Source organism: Ranitomeya imitator, chromosome 6 (assembly GCF_032444005.1).
Source record: "Ranitomeya imitator isolate aRanImi1 chromosome 6, aRanImi1.pri, whole genome shotgun sequence".
Classification (NCBI taxonomy): domain Eukaryota; kingdom Metazoa; phylum Chordata; class Amphibia; order Anura; family Dendrobatidae; genus Ranitomeya; species Ranitomeya imitator.
Window position 1 is genome coordinate 431,045,545 of NC_091287.1, and position 17,682 is coordinate 431,063,226.

General features: G+C 44.7%; 1 protein-coding gene across 1 annotated transcript in view; it reads left to right on the plus strand.

Annotated features, from left to right (window-relative positions):
- The window catches only part of RP1 (RP1 axonemal microtubule associated), a 367,563-nt gene that overhangs the window by 186,085 nt on the left and 163,796 nt on the right, over positions 1–17,682 (plus strand). Inside the window, exons 14-15 of the mRNA XM_069732327.1 lie at positions 575–751; positions 14,865–15,077. Coding sequence (XP_069588428.1) covers positions 575–751; positions 14,865–15,077 — 390 coding nt within the window. The remainder of the gene's footprint in view (positions 1–574; positions 752–14,864; positions 15,078–17,682) is intronic.

The window sequence follows — 17,682 nt, forward strand, 5'->3', positions numbered from 1 at the left end:
CTCACAGTTGAAGTGTACCTACCATAAAAATTAGAAACCTCTCCATTCTTTGTAGGTGGGAAAACTTGCAAAAATCAGCAGTGTATCAAATACTTATTTTCTCCACTGTAGATACACTCTTGACTGACTATATATCGCTGAACAACCCTTTTAGCTTAAACAAGTAGAAATCCAACAATGTCGGTCCTGTTACTATGTTAATTATGTATTAACAAATACAGTATTTTAACTAGAATACATGGTGGAGCTTAAAGTAAATTTCAGATTTTCTCTAAAGAAAGTTTATTCTTTGTACATTGAAATGCTATGGATCTTTTATATCATTTTTTACTGCTTACAATATCTCTTATTGCTGTCAGTAAGTATAAAATACATCTAAATTCACATCTAGAGGCTGAATATGCTATATTTTTACATAATCTCAAATCTCTGTAAAATCCTTAAGTTTTTTGGGCTTTTGGTTTATGTTAATTTTAATAATACTACTAATAATAATTTATTCATTTATTATGCTTATCACATTGTTTTAAAAGGTGTTAAGGTTTTCTTCTACTCATGCATTTCTTTTCCATAGGATAACAATGGCATCCTGTGTGAGCTTCAGCTTCATATTCAGCCGAACCGTTGTGTGACTCTGGAATCCACCAGAATGCCAGGAATGACCATCTCCTTTAACCATGATGGCGAACCATCAAATGATGACACTAGAGGCTACGCAGACATCTCTAAAGAATTCTCTGTACATGTGAAGGTGCATTATACTTCTCCTCATGTATTAGTTTGGTTGTTTTTAAATTGTTAGATTTTGAGCTTGTTAGGGGCTTTGAAAATGTTTTTATTATCATTTTATGGCTACATTGAGAATAATCCAGTGTCTAAATTGTTGTAAAATGTAATTATAGAAGCACTCTCATCAAAGTTTTTATCTCCTAATATATTGTAATCATCATATTATTGTAAGCTGGTGGGTGTTGACCCATTAAGCCATTGGCCGGGCTTACTCTTTAGGGGCATTACTAAGGGACTACTTAGTATTCACTAGAGCCTCTGATGTTGAGAATAGGCTATGCCACAGGTAGTCACCAGCTACCACTCCAGGGCAGTCCTCGGGTCTGCAGCCACTGACCGGATTGACAGAGACACTGGCACGAGGTACAGGTAAATGAAGGCAAAGATGTCATCAGACAATCTGAGGTCAGAGCAGGCAGCACTGGGCCAATATAGCCGAGGTCAAGAGTGGAGAAATTAGAATTAACATGTAGGCTAAATGGGTCAGAAAACAAGAAAGAAAATACAAGAGAGTACCATACAGGAAACCATACAGGAAACCACACAGGAACTGAACCTTGAACCTTAGATCAGGTGAGGAGTGGTGGGTGGAGCCGCCTAATAAATTGCCTACTGGTTAGGGACCAGAGAAGCTAACCTCTGCGCGACACTGGCGGGTTAGGTTCCTGCAGAATCTGGGAGGCTGCAGTTCCCTATAGCCAGTTGAAAACTCAATTGCAGAAGGAGGATGAAGCAGTGTTGGAAATGTTACAAGAGACAGCTCAGTAAGACCCCCCAGACTGGGGAGAGCAGAGCAGCAATCGAAATGAGTAGGGCGGGATCTTCTGTGTTAGTCAATGGCATGACAATTATACAGCAGTGTGTACTTACAATTGCTCATTTTGACTTTCTACCCAGTCATTTCTTCTCTTTTTGTAGCTCTACTTAGAAACTGGAAGTCTTTTGTCGCTGCATTTATCATTGTCCACTTCAACTCCTGACTAGTGTTGAGCGATACCTTCCGATATCCGAAAATATCGGTATCGGATTGGATCGGCCGATATCCAAAAAATATTGGATATCGCCGATACCGATATCGGAAACCAATGCAAGTCAATGGGATACAAATATCGGAATTAAAATAAACCCTTTCTTTCCTTGTAGGTTAATTCTACATGAAGGAAAACAACTAAGAATAATGTAGAATGTATTGGGGGAGGTGGAGGAGACATTAAAGGCACAGAGGTTTAGCCCAATCAAATGGAATAGCAGGAATTAATTTTTTTTTTAAGATGTTCGGAGTTACAAAGATATTGACTATGCTAAGCTTTTTTATATTTTGTCAGATATTTATGTTTCACGACTTCCATGCTCTTCACCTTCTTTTTTACTTCTCCCACACTTTCTTCTTCATCATCCTCAGCAGCAGCATCTTTTTCATCAACTTTGTCTTCACCTTATTCATCTTCTCCTTCACCTTCTTCCTATTATTCTTTTTTTTACATTCTTCATATTCTTTTTATTCAGCTATTCTTCTTCTTCATATTGTACTTCTTCATCTTATTCATATTCTTCTTCTTTATCATATTCTTATTTGTGACAGGCATTCCTGTAGTTGTTATCTATAAAAGTTTGAAGATTATACCTTCCGTTCTGCTTGTCACAAAAGATTAACATCAGGATTTGTCCGCGTTCAGTTTGGCCTGCAGCAGCAGGCTTTTTCCACGGGCACCACGAAGAGGAACGGACTCACCCCCATACACTGCTTAGTCTTCTTCTGCTTATAATTTAGATAATATATTTTGCTCTGATTTTTAGTCTTATGCTTAATGTTCTTCTGCTTTTTGTTCTGCAGCTTCTTGTTCTTCTGCTTCTTGGTCTTCTGTCTCTTGTTCTTCTGTATTTTGGTGGATGTCTTCTTGTTCTTTGTCCTTTTGCTGATCTTCTTCAGGGTCATCTTCTTGGTCTTCATGGTCGTCGTTTCCGGGGTTGTCGTCTTTGGGGTCATCATCTTCTTTGGGGTGGTCTTCAGGGTCATCGTCTCCAGGGTCGTCGGCTTCGGGGTCGTCGGCTTCTTCGGGGTGGTTTTCAGGGTCATCGTCTTTAGGGTCGTCGACAGGGAGATTCAGAGTGATTACCAAAAACCATTTCAAAAAGCTTGAACTTGGAAATGTAGCAGAGGGTACAAGAAGGCTGAGGAACTGCCGAGAACCAGCTGACGGTACTGGAACCCGGATAGGTAGCCGAAGGTACAAGAGCCAATGGAACTACTGACGACCAGCTGATGGTACTGGAACCCGGTTTCTAAGCAGGAGGTACCGTGCCAAAAAGCACTATCAAGTACCACCAGACGTTGGTGGAACTCGGATACCCAGAAGGAGGCGCCTAAGCCAAAGGCTCTGCCTGGAACCAGCTGACGGTACTGGAACCCAGGGTGACCTATTCAAGATTGACTTCTAAAGAACCAGCTATTGGTGCTGGAACTTAGATAGGCAGCAGAAGGTCCACATGAAAAAAAAATTGCAAGACCGCGAGCTGGCCGGAGTTATCGAAAACCCACAGTCCTACAGGGGTAGCTTGTCCTATTGGCACTACGGAACCAGCCTTGATTGCCAGTTCCTGCAGCCCACATAGGAAGCACCTAAACTGCAGGCACCATAGAGTTGGCTAACCCGACCGCAACCTGACAGGACAACGTATTGGAGGCAAAGTGACCTTGACACCACCTGGAAATAGCTGGCGTGCTGGAACCAGGCTGGGCAGGAGGGAGTACCCATGCCAAAGACACTTTTGAGCAGCAACTGGCGGTGTTGGAGCCCAGGGATTACAGGAGAAACAGAGTGTAGGCTGAGGCCTAATTGGAGGCAGTTTAATATCTGTAGTAGTGTGTTATGATCTGGTGGCCTTGGAGCAGCATGAGATGTACTCTGGAGAAGGTGGAACCTGTACTGACCGCAAACCCTGAACTTAACAGCGCAACTAGAAGTAGCCGTGGGGGGTACCTAACACTCCCTAGACCCCTCGACACAGCCTAAGAACTAACTACCCCTAAAGACAGAAACAGGAAACCTATCTTGCCTCAGAGAAAATCCCCAAAGGAAAGACAGCCCTCCACAAATATTGACTGTGAGAGGAGAGGGAAATAACATACGCAGAAATGAAATCAGGATTTAGCATAGGAGGCCATACTAGCTAAAAAGAACGAATAGAACAGAGTACTATGCGGTCAGTATTAAAACCCTAGAAAATATCCACCACAGAAAATACAAAACACCACATCTGACTAAAGACATGGAGGGTATATCTGCATCTCCAGAGAAATAGCTAGGCTGCAAAAAATCCTTCACAGACTAAGATAGACAAGACAAAAACATGAAAATACACAGAACTATAAAGTCCACAGCAGGTGGACAGCAAAAACAAAGCCAGGACTTATATTTGAAGAAAAGCACAGCAAACAGGAGAGACCAGAAGAGATGTGAATCCTCCAAAAACAATGGACAACTGGCACTGACTAAAGGATCAAGCAAGGCTATATAGCCCAGCCCAAATTGCAAAAAATAGATACACCTGATAAATGCTGCGATCCAACTACCGCAGCACTACCACTCATAACCACCGGAGGGAGCCCAAGAGCAGAATTCACAACAGTAGTGTGAATGTGGAGGGAGCAGGAAAAATTGCTGCACACACTGCTGGGGATCAGCTGACGTTACTGAACCCCAAAACACTGGAGCATGTGTTGACTGTGCAGACGGCACTTCCAAGCAGTAACTGGCAGTGTTGGAGCCCAGGGATTACTCAGGCGCAGTCAGCCTGACATCAAATGATGTCAGAAGACAGGCAGCACTAATTGGGCATGGCCAAGGGATAACATAACATCGCAGGCTCTGGGACAGATTCAAACAACGCTGAGGAGGCGGCACCCAGCGCAAAGGGGATATGCATGTCGGCTGTGCCGCGTCTGATTAGGAAGGAAAGTCCCGCCTCCGGGACGGTTTCACGGTATGAGGGGGCACATTTTATAAGTGTTTAGTTCAGCGTGTGCAAGGAGCAAAGCTGAAAGACCACCTTGTCCAAATGCAGCATTAGTGCTGCACAAGGTGGCTCTTTTAGTTACAAACGCTTGGGGGGGTGACAGGTTCCCTTTAACATCTGTGGTAGTGTGAGTGTGGACGTAGCAGGAGAAATTGCCGGATACACAGCAGGGGAGCAGCTGACGTTACTGAACCCCAATAACACGGCAGCAAGTGTTGACTGTGCAGAAGGCACTTCTGAGCAGCAACTGGCGGTGTTGCAGCCCTGGGATTACAGTTCAGGTGGTAGAAACATGAACACAACAGGAGACCTGGATACTGTTGCCAACCAATTATTTTTTCTGGAAGAGGAGTGGCAAATTCCTGCGAGATCCAGGCCTTGTTCATTTTCAGAAAAGTAAGCCGGTCAACGTTATCGGAGGATAGTCGCATGCGACGTTCTGTTAGTACACCACCTGCAGCATTAAAGACGTGTCCCGATAATACACTAGCAGCAGGGCAAGCCAGCACCTCCAATGCATACTGGCTAAGCTCTGGCTATGTATCCAGCTTAAAAACCCAAAACTTGAAGGGGGAAGAGCCATCTGGGAGTACACTGAAAGTGCAAGACATGAAGTCTGTCACCATCTGATGGAAACGTTGCCTCCTGCTGACTGGAGCCATCTGTGATGGTGTAGACATTTGTGGCGGGCACACAAAACTTTGCCACCTTTGGTCCATACTGGTCTTGCCTTGTGCTGAGGAGCTGCTTCTGCTCCCTCTTTGTGCAGAGCTTCCTCCACTGCCTCGACGCACTGAGCTGCTTTGTAAAGCACTAGCAGCCTAGCAGCACTGTTCTCGGTTAGAATGGAGAATATGATGGAATGCACCAGTGTGTATGGGTACTCCCGCATTTTATGCTCCTGGTTCAATGGTGTTATGAGGCTTTGTAAGTTGTCCCGGTAGCGAGGATCTAGGAGGGCGTACACCCAATAATCAGCAGTGTTCAGAATGTGGGCGATGTGGCGGTCGTTTCTCAGGTACTGCAGCATGAAATCAACCATGTGCAGCAGACTGCCAACTGGCCAAGAAACACTGTCCCCTGCTTGAGGCATGATCTCTGCCTGCTCTGCATCACCCACCCTCGCTCTACATGCTGACTGCTAGAGCATTGTGTAACTCTCTCCTCTGGACAGATGTCTTCTTCCTCCATTGACTCCTCCTCATCCTCCTCACAAAGTGTCCCCTGCCTAGGCCTTTGTGAGGAACCACGTTGTACAAACTGTCCAGAAGCAGATGGCATTTGTGACTCCTCATCCTCCACCTCTTCCACAACCTTCTCCCTTAGTGCTTGGAGTGTTTTTTCAAGCAGGCAGATAAAGGGGATAGTCATGCTGACTAGTGCATCATCTGCACTCGCCATCCGCGTGGAATCATCGAAGGCACGTAAAACGTGGCAGAAGTCCTTCATAGGGGCCTACTCAGTGGTGGTGAAGTGTGACTTGATTGCGCCTGATGCAGCTGGTACTCCATTACTGCTGCCTGCTGCTCACACAACCGCTCCAACATACAGTATTTAATGTTGAATTCCACCTGGTGGGTAGGTCACATATGATGCGATGTTCCAGTAGGCGGAATCGGCACTGCAGAGCTGCAATGTACGATCTTGCCATGCTGGAACACCGCAACTGAGCGCACTCTAGGTGGACCTTGTGCAGCAGTGCATCAAGATCCGGATAGTCCCTCAAAAAACTTTGCATGACCAAGTTGAGCACATGTGCCAGACAGGGGGATGTGAGTGAGGTTGCCTAGGCCCAGAGCTGCCACCAGATTTCGGCCATTGTCACACACTGCCATGCCTGGCTTGAGATTTGCTGGCACAAACCACACGTCGCTCTCCTGCTTGATGGCATTCCAGAGCTCCTGCGCTGTGTTGCTTCAATTCCCCAAAGAAATTAATTTCAATATGGCCTGTTGATGTTTGGCCACGGCTGTGCTCATATCGGTCGTAACAGTTAAGTGTTCACGGGTCCATGTGGAGGTAGACCGTGACAGCTCCTGCAGCGCTGATTCAGAGGAACTGGAGTATGAGGAGGAGTCAATGTGTACAGACTGGATTCCTGCAATCCTTGGAGTTGGCAGAACACGTACAGCGCCACTCTCAAGATCTGTACCCGGCTCCACAACATTTACCCAATGGGCAGTGAGGGAAAGGTATCGTCCCTGTCCATGGTGACTGATCCACGCGTCGGTGGTCAGGTGGACCTTGCTACTGACAGCGTTTAGTAGCGCATGTTTAATGTTTCCCTCCACATGCTTTTGCAGGGCAGGGATGGCTTGCCTGCTGAAATAAAAGCGGCTGGGCACGTTGTATTGTGGGACTGCCAGTGCCATGAAGTTACGGAAGGTGTCAGTCTCCTCCAGCCTGAATTATAGCATTTCAAGGGACAGTAATTTTGCAATGCCAGCATTCAGAGCCTGTGCTCGGGGGTGGTTTGCCGAGAATGGCCGCCTTTTCTCCCATGCCTGTGCTACCAATGGCTGTAGATTGGGCTGGGAGTGTGAGGATGACAGGGAACGTGGTGCTGTGGGTGGAATTACACTGGGTCTCTGTACAACAGTGCCAGAGGTTCTTCCATGGCGATCCTGTGAGGAAGCCGAACCAGCTGTGTGTGAGCTGGAGGAGGAGGCTACAACACAAGCTGAAGAGGTGGTAGGTGGTGCTGTAGGTTGGCTTAGGTCTTCAGTGTGTTTTTGTAACTCCACCACATGCTTGGTCCGCACATGTTTCCACATATTTGTGGTATTGAGGTTGCTGACACTTTTCCCTCTTTTCACTTTCTGATGACACAGCTTGCATTTGGCAAAGCAAATGTCATCTGCAACTTCGTCTAAAAAGGACCAGGCACATCAAGTCTTGGGAGCGCCCATTTTGGGTTTGGGAAGAGGCATGCTCCTAATGGGTGCCGAAGTGGAGGCTACAGGCAACCCAGTCTGCCCCCTCCCTCTCCCTCCTTTTTGGGCCATTTGGGGAATCTCTTCCTCAGAGCTGCTCCCACCACCTTCCTGTACCTCACGCCATGATGGGTCAAGGACCTCGTCATCTACACTACCCTCTTCCAACAACTGCTTCTCCTGGGTAGTCTCGGCAGCACAGTACGCACCAGAAAGTGGCACCTGGGTCTGATCATCAGATGTGTACTGAGGTGTGCTGACTGTAGGCACTGGCCCACCCGTCTCTCCAGACTCAGAGAGACAAAGCAGTTGCGCATCACTGCATACTGCCTCTTCTTCCATTTCTCGAATGCTGCTTGGCTGGCCCCCTCTTTCCAAGCCAAGAGATTCAGAGAACAGAAGTAGAGATGGCTCCTGTCCAGGGCTCTCTGGACAGGACAGGACAATTTGGCAGGTGGGGAAGAGAGAGATGGGTGCTCTTCAGTGCTCTGGACCTGAGAGGATGTGGCACTAATTGAAGTCGATGTGTTAGCTGCCATCCATCTGACAATGGCTTCAATTTGTTCGGCCCGCAGCAGTGGGGTACGACGAGCTCCTTCAAAGCTGCGCATAAAGGACTGTTCCCTGGTAAAACTGGGGGATGCTGAGTCACTGGTGCCCGCGGCAGGCACAGAATCCCCACGTCCTCTCCCTGCAGAAACTCCACGCCCACGACCACGTGCCTTACTCCCTGCCTTCTTCATCTTGGTAGACTGATAAAGATAGGCAGAAAAGAACTAAGGGGTTATTGTGCTTATTCATGAACAGCTGCTAACAGGTATAAGAAACACTAATTTTATAAAGTGTGGACTAGACTTTAATATGAGCTAATGTGGCCTACACAACTGTAAAGTGGAGTGTTTGGTGAACTTTATTTAGGTTTTTATTTGGACAAAAAAAAATGGATGTGCCCAAAGATGTAAAACCAATAGTATCACAAACTTTTTGTAGCTATTACAAAGCAGGAAGGTAACCTACAATGCATTAGATGAGGCTCCAAAAAATAGGCTAATACTAATCTGGCTGGGGCTGCAGGGTACAAGGCTGCAGAAAGGCTCCTCTATCTACTCGTATATAGTGCACGCAATCTAGCTGGATACGGATGGAAACACACCACTAATAGGATAAATCAGGAAAAATGGGCTGCACTAATGAAAAATAGGACAATATATGAGGCAGTGAGCGGACTTCTACCAGATGTGGCTGCAGAACACACTGCAGCGAGAGCTGCACTCACACACACAGACCTTGCAGACAGCTATGATCGGCGCTGCAAGGCTGCCAGGGACTTTTGCAGTGACTCCTGGTTCATACAGGGAAAATTTACCTCTTTTACATAGAGCTTAGAAGGATTCAGCTACTCAGTTACTAATCATGTAATGTCATAGATCTTCTAGGAAAGAGAAGAATTATCTGGGTAGAAAGGCAAAATGAGCGCTTGTAAGCCCACAGTGCTATATGATATGATGATTGCAATATATTATTAGGATACAAATTTTGATCGGAGTGCATCTTTAATGATGTTGTTATAGTTATCTATGTGTATTTCTATGCTGTCTTAATAATGTCACTCTAATGTGTGTGCTAATAGGCCTGACACTATTGCAATGATTTCATAATTTACAAAATATTTAGATAAAGTGTGATTTAATGACTGTGTTCTATTGTTATCATACAGTAGAGTCTGTGCCTGGTTTCTTTCTGTTGTGATAATGGCACAGCACTATTATAGCAGAATTTACTGCAGAAATTCCCACTAATGCCCCAATACTTGCATAGTTACATAGTTAAAGAAAGAATTATATTCCAAAGCTTTTCCTATACTTTGCAATGTAAACACATACATCACACGGATGCCAGAAGAAAACGTACTGTACATGTCTCTATGTAGTTTATGCGAACACACAATCTATGTAAAAACACGAACGTGTGCATAGTAGCATAGGTTATAATGGGTAAGTGTAGCATCATAGAAATATGCTAATTATGCAAATTGTCTCTTCAGAGAGGAAGAGAACTAGAATTCAATTGCCACCTATTGCCACATGCTTAGCATGTCAATCTCCACAAGGAGAAATGATACTTCTTGGGCATCAGGGAAAAAAACAGACAGCACACTTACCTGAAACACGGACATGTGAAGGAGGCCTAAATCTGTGTATACAAGTATATACAGTAGTGTAAGTGTGTTAGTACGCTCACCCACCGTAGCCTGAAGAGCAGTGACATCAATAAGAAGAGTAGCGGAACAGCTATCTGGATCACTTTGAGCACCATGTGACCTGGAAGTGACATTTACAATGTAAACTTAAGGTACTGTCACACTAGACGATATCGCTAGCGATCCGTGATGTTGCAGCGTCCTCGCTAGCGATATCGTCCAGTGTGACAGGCAGCAGCGATCAGGCCCCTGCTGGGAGATCGCTGGTCGGGGAAGAAAGTCCAGAACTTTATTTCGTCGCTGGACTCCCCGTAGACATCGCTGAATCGGCGTGTGTGACACCGATTCAGCGATGTCTTTGCTGGTAACCAGGGTAAACATCGGGTAACTAAGCGCAGGGCCGCGCTTAGTAACCCGACGTTTACCCTGGTTACCATCCTAAAAGTAAAAAAACAAACAGTACATACTTACCTACAGCTGTCTGTCCTCCAGCGCTGTGCTCTGCTCTCCTCCTGCTCTGGCTGTGAGCGTCGGTCAGCCGGAAAGCAGAGCGGTGACGTCACCGCTCTGCTTTCTGGCTGCCCGGCGCTCACAGCCAGACCAGAGAAGCAGAGCGCCGAGGACAGACAGCGGTAGGTAAGTATGTAGCGTTTGTTTTTTTACTTTTTAGGATGGTAACCAGGGTAAACATCGGGTTACTAAGCGCGGCCCTGCGCTTAGTTACCCGATGTTTACCCTGGTTACCGGGGACCTCGGGATCGTTGGTCGCTGGAGAGCTGTCTGTGTGACAGCTCTCCAGCGACCAAACAGCGACGCTGCAGCGATCCGGATCGTTGTCGGTATCGCTGCAGCGTCGCTATGTGTGACGGTACCTTTATAGAGCTTTAGAACAAGGCGCCAAAGACTTACATTGTAAAAGACTTCCAGTTCACGCATAGATCATAGACTGAGCGGGATCATCTTTAGGCCGGGGTCACACTAGCGTAGAATATGGACGAGTGCTTTGTGAGAAAACATCACATAGCTTTCGGACCATTGTTAATCTATGGGGCAGCTAACATCACCATATTTTTTCTCCGGTGTATTCTACGTGCGTGTAAAATCGCAGCATGCTGCGATTGTACACGTACATTGCCCGAGACTCGCCAATGCAAGTCTATGGGTGCGAGAAAAACTCGGACACCACACGGATTATTCATCTAGCTTGCGACAAATACGCACACATTTTCCTCATTTCAGCCCATTGAGCCATTAAATTCAATGGGGAAAAGCAGTGAGAAATGTAAAGCCATACGCATGTCATGCGGATGTCATACAGATACATAGGAGCGAGAAAATCGCATCATCGCATTGCAAACACATTACACACGGATGACCATGCGGAGAACACTTGTGCGACTCTCGGCAGGGAGACTCGGACCGATTTTTCATACATTAAGTGTGACCCCGGCCTGGTGGTGACGTCACTGAGAAAAGGACCAAACGGTGCTGATTACCAGAGAAGTCGGGGGTAATAAATATACACTACACTGCAGACTCATATACACAGATTTAGTGATAAAGGCTTCTGTAATATAGAGAATATTATAATATTACAGATGAATAATATTAAAATATGCACATCTGAGATGCTGTATATATGCAATACATATTTGAATACAAAACACTGTGTTAAACTATAACTACACTGAATAAAATACTATAAGAATATAACAAAAGAACTTTCCGGATGCCACTAACAGATTGCATGACTAGCAGAGAGGAACAGATGAAAGCAGAGCTCTAGAATTTAAATAAAGTTGTGCTCTTATTCACCCAAGTCTTAGGCACATGCTACGTTTCAGCTCATCATTAGATCTCTTTTCAAGCAGCTTGAAAATGTCTCTAATGATGAGCTGAAATGTAGCAAGTGCCTAAGACTTGGATGAATAAGAACAGAACTTTACTTGAATTCTGGAGTGGGACTTTCATCTGTTTCTCTCTGATTGTGAATATTGGAACATTTGGGTCAACCTCCTGGAAGTTCTGCACCTACTTTCTCAGGATTACAGTGCTGCTCGCTCCTATACATTGTATAACTGTATGTGACAAGATATTTTCTATTGTCGTTTTAATGGTAAATAAATATGGCAGTAAAATATTGTATGATGAAAGATATTGAGGGCAAAAGTGTACTTGAAGGCCACTGTGTTACCGGAGGTACTTCTATGCTTATCCTGATTAATAAGATTTAACAGGTTTGATACTAAGCATAGTGTGGGGGCATCATAGCCATGTCTAGTGATAAGTAATTAAAAATGAGCTTATGAGGAAATAACATTAATCAGTTCACAACGTGAGCATATGACCTGTGCTGCAATGTAAGGCTGCTATTCATGACCAAGAAAATATCTGCTAACATACTTTTATTGACAGGCACTGGTCTACCTCAGATATGGACATTGGAAACTTACCAGTGCTGGAGAACTCAAATTTATATAATACACTAGTCTGTTGTTGCAAATTTTCATTTTCATCAATAGTTCGGCTCAAGAAGATGAATTATAATCAAACCAGAATATTTTGGGGAAAAAACAGGAGACCAGGAAAATATTTAGAAGTCTAACAAAGGTTAGGGCTACAGTACCTTCTCAGGATAATAATGAAGACACAAAATTAAGGTTTGGGGTACATGTTACTCCAGTCAGAGGCTAGAGAATCATTTCTTATGCAAAAAAGGGCATTAAATCGGTTGGGTAGACATGACCACGCCATGGCCAGCAAAGTTACATCCACTTCAGGGGAGCTGATCCAAAGTGGCATAAAATTGCCAAAAGTCACACATTATTTGCGCATCTCCACACAACTCCATAAGGGCCAATTCATTTAGGTGCTTAAGCCAGAAATCTGGAATGAAAACCTTAAAAAGTTGTCAATTTGTTTGCAAGTCAGGCAGTTGCGCAAAAAGATTGCGACTTTTGGTATTGATGTGCCATACATGCCAATATGGGTCTTGGTTTTGCTCATGCCCAACCATCAAAGTGTCGAAACTTAAAATGAACCTGTCAGCAGGATTTTGATACGTAAACTACAGACATTGACATGTTGCCACTGTTACACTGATTAAAATGATACTTGGGATGAAGAAATCTGTCTTGTAGTTCTTGTGTAATCAGTTTTAGATGTTTTCAGTTAGTGAGATGCTCACGCTCCGGGGTGGGACTGTAAGCAGAGTCTTCTCTTCTTGTGCTAAGCCAGAGAGACCAAGGAGAGACTTGCCCACAGACCGCCCCGAAGCACAAACATGTTCCTCATCGTAAAGACAGACTGTATGTGCTTTGGGGTGGCCTCTGAGCGGTTTCTCTGACTTAAGGTACCTTCACACATAACGATATTGTTAACGATATCGTTGCTTTTTGTGACGTAGCAACGATATCGTTAATGAAATCGTTATGTGTGACAGCGACCAACGATCAGGCCCCTGCTGGGAGATCGTTGGTCGCTGAATAAAGTCCAGAACTTTATTTCGTCGCTGGACTCCTGCTGACATCGCTGGATCAGCGTGTGTGACACCGATCCAGCGATGTCTTCACTGGTAACCAGGGTAAACATCGGGTAACTAAGCGCAGGGCCGCGCTTAGTAACCCGATGTTTACCCTGGTTACCATCCTAAAAGTAAAAAAAAACAAGCAGTACATACTTACCTACAGCCGTCTGTCCTCCAGCGCTGTGCTCTGCTCTCCTCCTGTACTGGCTGTGAGCGTCGGTCAGCCGGAAAGCAGAGCGGTGACGTCACCGCTCTGCTTTCCGGCCGCTGTGCTCACACAGACAGTACAGGAGGAGTGCAGAGCACAGCGCTGGAGGACAGACGGCTGTAGGTAAGTATGTACTGTTTGTTTTTTTTTACTTTTAGGATGGTAACCAGGGTAAACATCGGGTTACTAAGCGCGGCCCTGCGCTTAGTTACCCGATGTTTACCCTGGTTACCGACATCGTTGGTCGCTGGAGAGCGGTCTGTGTGACAGCTCTCCAGCGACCAAACAGCGACGCTGCAGTGATCCGGATCGTTGTCGGTATCGCTGCAGCGTCGCTTAATGTGAAGGTACCTTTAGACCAGGAAGATAAGACTCTGCCTACAGTCCCGCTCCAGAGCATGGGCATATCATTGACTGAAACCTTCTAACACTGATTACACATGAACCACAAGATGGATTTCTTCACCCCAGGTATCATTTTAATCAATGTAACAGCAACAATATGACAATGCCTGTAGTTTACTTATCAAAGTCCTGCCGACAGGTTCGCTTTAATCTGGAAATGCACGCTAGTCCTCAGCTTCGTGAATCAGGTCAATGTACTCCAGCAAGCGCCTCATTAATAGTAGCGCGTGCTTTGGCAGTCTTAATGAATCACCCTCATAGATAAAGGGCCAGGATCATGATTTAGAACCGGAACCAAAATTCACAGAGAAATGCAGAGTTGAAATACCTCACTGACAAATAATCAGTTTGCGAAGCAGTCAACACCATGATTAGATCCATGTAAAATGATGGGATTTAATCGGTAGTTATATGTTTCTGAGTGGTGAGTTCAAATGGTTAATTCTGGCACTTTTCAGGACAACAAAAATGATAACTCTAGAAGGTATGCTGTATTTATGAGACAAACTGCTTTCAGGTTTTAAAATACTATCTACATACAATACATTAAATATTCACATAGAAAAAAATATAGATCAGTTGACCAAAATACAGTAGAACAGATGCTTGCTAGTCACTGGTTCCTTTGTTTGACCTTCCTGTCAATTGCATTCAAATAAGGAATGCGCTACGTGCAAATAAATGCCAGCGACAGTGTCTAAGAATAAAATACATGATAATATTATAATTATTATTACTACTATTATTATTATTAATGTTATTATTTACCTATTGCTATTACTTTAGGGAATATTCCACAGTGGTGCCATAGTTTTACTAGCCACAAGTTGGAGCCAGGCTTTGTGGCTAAGACCTGATGGGTCGTGCAGTGGTGCTGGAAAACAGAAGGTGGAATCCTACTGGAGAGTGCACAAAATAGGTCCTGATGTGTGCATGTTCGAAAATGTAACCCATCCTAGAATGTTTCTGCAGATTAAAAATGGTAGATGTGATGGAGAAGTAAGTATACTATAGTCACAATCCATTTCAATAGCATTGCTTTAAATTTTCGCTACATTTTTGATCTGTATATCCGAAATGGAAATCCACAGTGAGCAGACTATGGCTACGTTCACACTTTCAGTATGTGGTCAGTAATTTAAATCAGTATTAGTAATGAGCAAGTGTGCTCGGGATAAGGTGTTATATTTGAGTTGCCCTGGCTGCATGTCTCGCGGCTGTTTAACAGCAGCCACAAATGCATGGATTGCCTGTTTGATAGGCAATTCCTGCATGTGTTGCAGCTGTCAAACAGCGCCGGCGATTCAATCATAGTATTAGAGCACGCTGAAGACACTCTATTAGTGATAATACAGAAGTGGTCACGAGTTTCTGTGGTGGGCCACTGGGGAGGCGCCAGATGTTGCAGAAGGCTCAGCTGGGCCATGTAGTCTAACTGGCAGCAGATAATGATGTCACGGTAGCTGAAGTCGGTCGCTGGACCCCTCTACACTTTCCTCCTGTTCACACTTGTCAATAGCAGAAGGTGGCACTTGTGGATGGTATAGGACCCCCGGGGTCACTCCTGTAGGGGTGGTGTCTGGGTGCAGGTTTTGGAGCGCCTGTGGTGTTTGTGCAATCTCAAGCAGCCAGATATGCAGAACTTATAACCATAACAATTTTACTGAAAGAGATAACAGGGTACAGTCTCTCTCTTAAAGGCGAAGTTCATAGTATATTGTGCATATGAAATTAATTGGTCTCACCTCATGAGACAAGCGAGGCTATGGCGTCTCAGGGTGGCTGAAGCATAGCTCTCTTCAGTTGCTATTAGAGGAAATGCTATGCACAGTTCAAGAAATATAGTGATGGAGGGACCTTCACAGATTGGCTCACACTTGGAAACACACTAAAGTGTGGAAGTACTCACAGTTTTGAGCCTACCGTTCCCTTTTGCAGGGAGTAGGTTAAGCAAAGTGGGTGGCGTGGCAGCCATGTAAATCTGGTCCTGGCTAGAAGCAAACAGGATAACCAGCATGCAGGAGAGCATGTGCAGCTTTATCTATCCTGACTAGAAGAGGTTTCACTCCTTTGTAGATGCGATTATGAGGAGAAAGATGTTCCCCCAGCGTGGACTGGCAAGGAAACTATGCTGGGAACAGTTGTGTCTGCTTCCTCAGGCCGCTTGAACCGCCCGGAACTGTAAGTTACCTCAGGAAGTGTGAGAGCCCTGAATTGGGAGTTACCTCAGGAAGTGTGAAAGTCCTAAGCTGCCATTTCTATGATAGCTTGTTGTAAGGAAAATAATCACTTAACTTTCATATACACACATTGACCAGTAGATGGCAGCAAAGCACATTTATGAATCATCCTTATATAATACAATGTATTACATCTCATAGCTCACAGTGCCCAAACTCTGACACACTGGAACAGATCTACTGCCGCACTACAACTGTCTCATTCAGCAGCAGTTGAACAGGTATCGGGATACCACATTTCTATTATACTTTTCTTCTGATTGTTCAACTCCAGGTTATGGCTTACAAATACTGATGTGAAATACTGGACAAATACTGAATATTGGAAAGTGGCCTTAATCTGCTACTCTGATATTCAGCTGCCACGTTTTAGTGACGGGAAGTGACCTTTTGAGCTCAGCAGAACTTACTGTACATCTGAATGTTCATGTTCTAAGCAGAGTAAAGACAGATTTACACAACTTAGTCTTCGCTGTTTTTCTATTTGGCAAAACAAAAAAGTGTATTTTAAAGAAAAAGTTTCTGCTTCTCTTTTTTTAATCTAAACCTTATTATTGACTTAAAGCACCAGTTCAGTGGGGTTTTTTTTAATTCCAGCATTGGAATGGTGCCACAAATGTAAGCTCCCGGCCCCTAATATTATACTCACCAACCACAGTCTACAGCTCTTCCCGGTGCTGCTCTGGTCCCAGGCCGCCATCTTGTGACTGCAACGTCTGACTGATCGGAAGTCAGAGGTAACAGTGACAAATTCTCAGTGTAAGTCTATGAGAGCCTGGTTCTTGCCTTGTTCTGGCTCTCATACACTTACATTGAGTAGTAACTTCCAGATCACCCAGCAAACACTGGAGCAATCTGGCAGGTCAAAACCTGCAGAAGCCGACTAGAGCGGCACCGCTAACAGATGAAGTCAAATGGTAAGTATGAGATTGGGTCCAGGACACTTAGATAAGTAGCATCACTCCCAAGACTGCGAGAAAAATAATGCTGGTGGTGTGCTTTAAATACCTGCTTCAAAACTGCACCGTGTGAACAAGATCTTGTGCTTTAAACAATGCAATATATGTCTGCTAAAAATAAGACAAGAAAGAACATTTTCATTCCTAGAGATACCAGTTAGATCAGTTTGCTCTGACTCCTTGGCAGTTAAATAGCAGTTGCACGGTTGGTCGTGATTTATGTGAACCCAGCCAGAGTAGTCACCCCTAAATCTCAGTCAAACATTTAGACTATGTGCACACGTTCAGGATTTCTCGCAGAAAATTCCTGAGAAAAACCGGACATTTTCTGCAAGAAATCCGCAAGAAATCTGCATGCCGTTTTGCCGCGGTTTTGCCGCGGATTTTTCCAGACATTTCCCAATG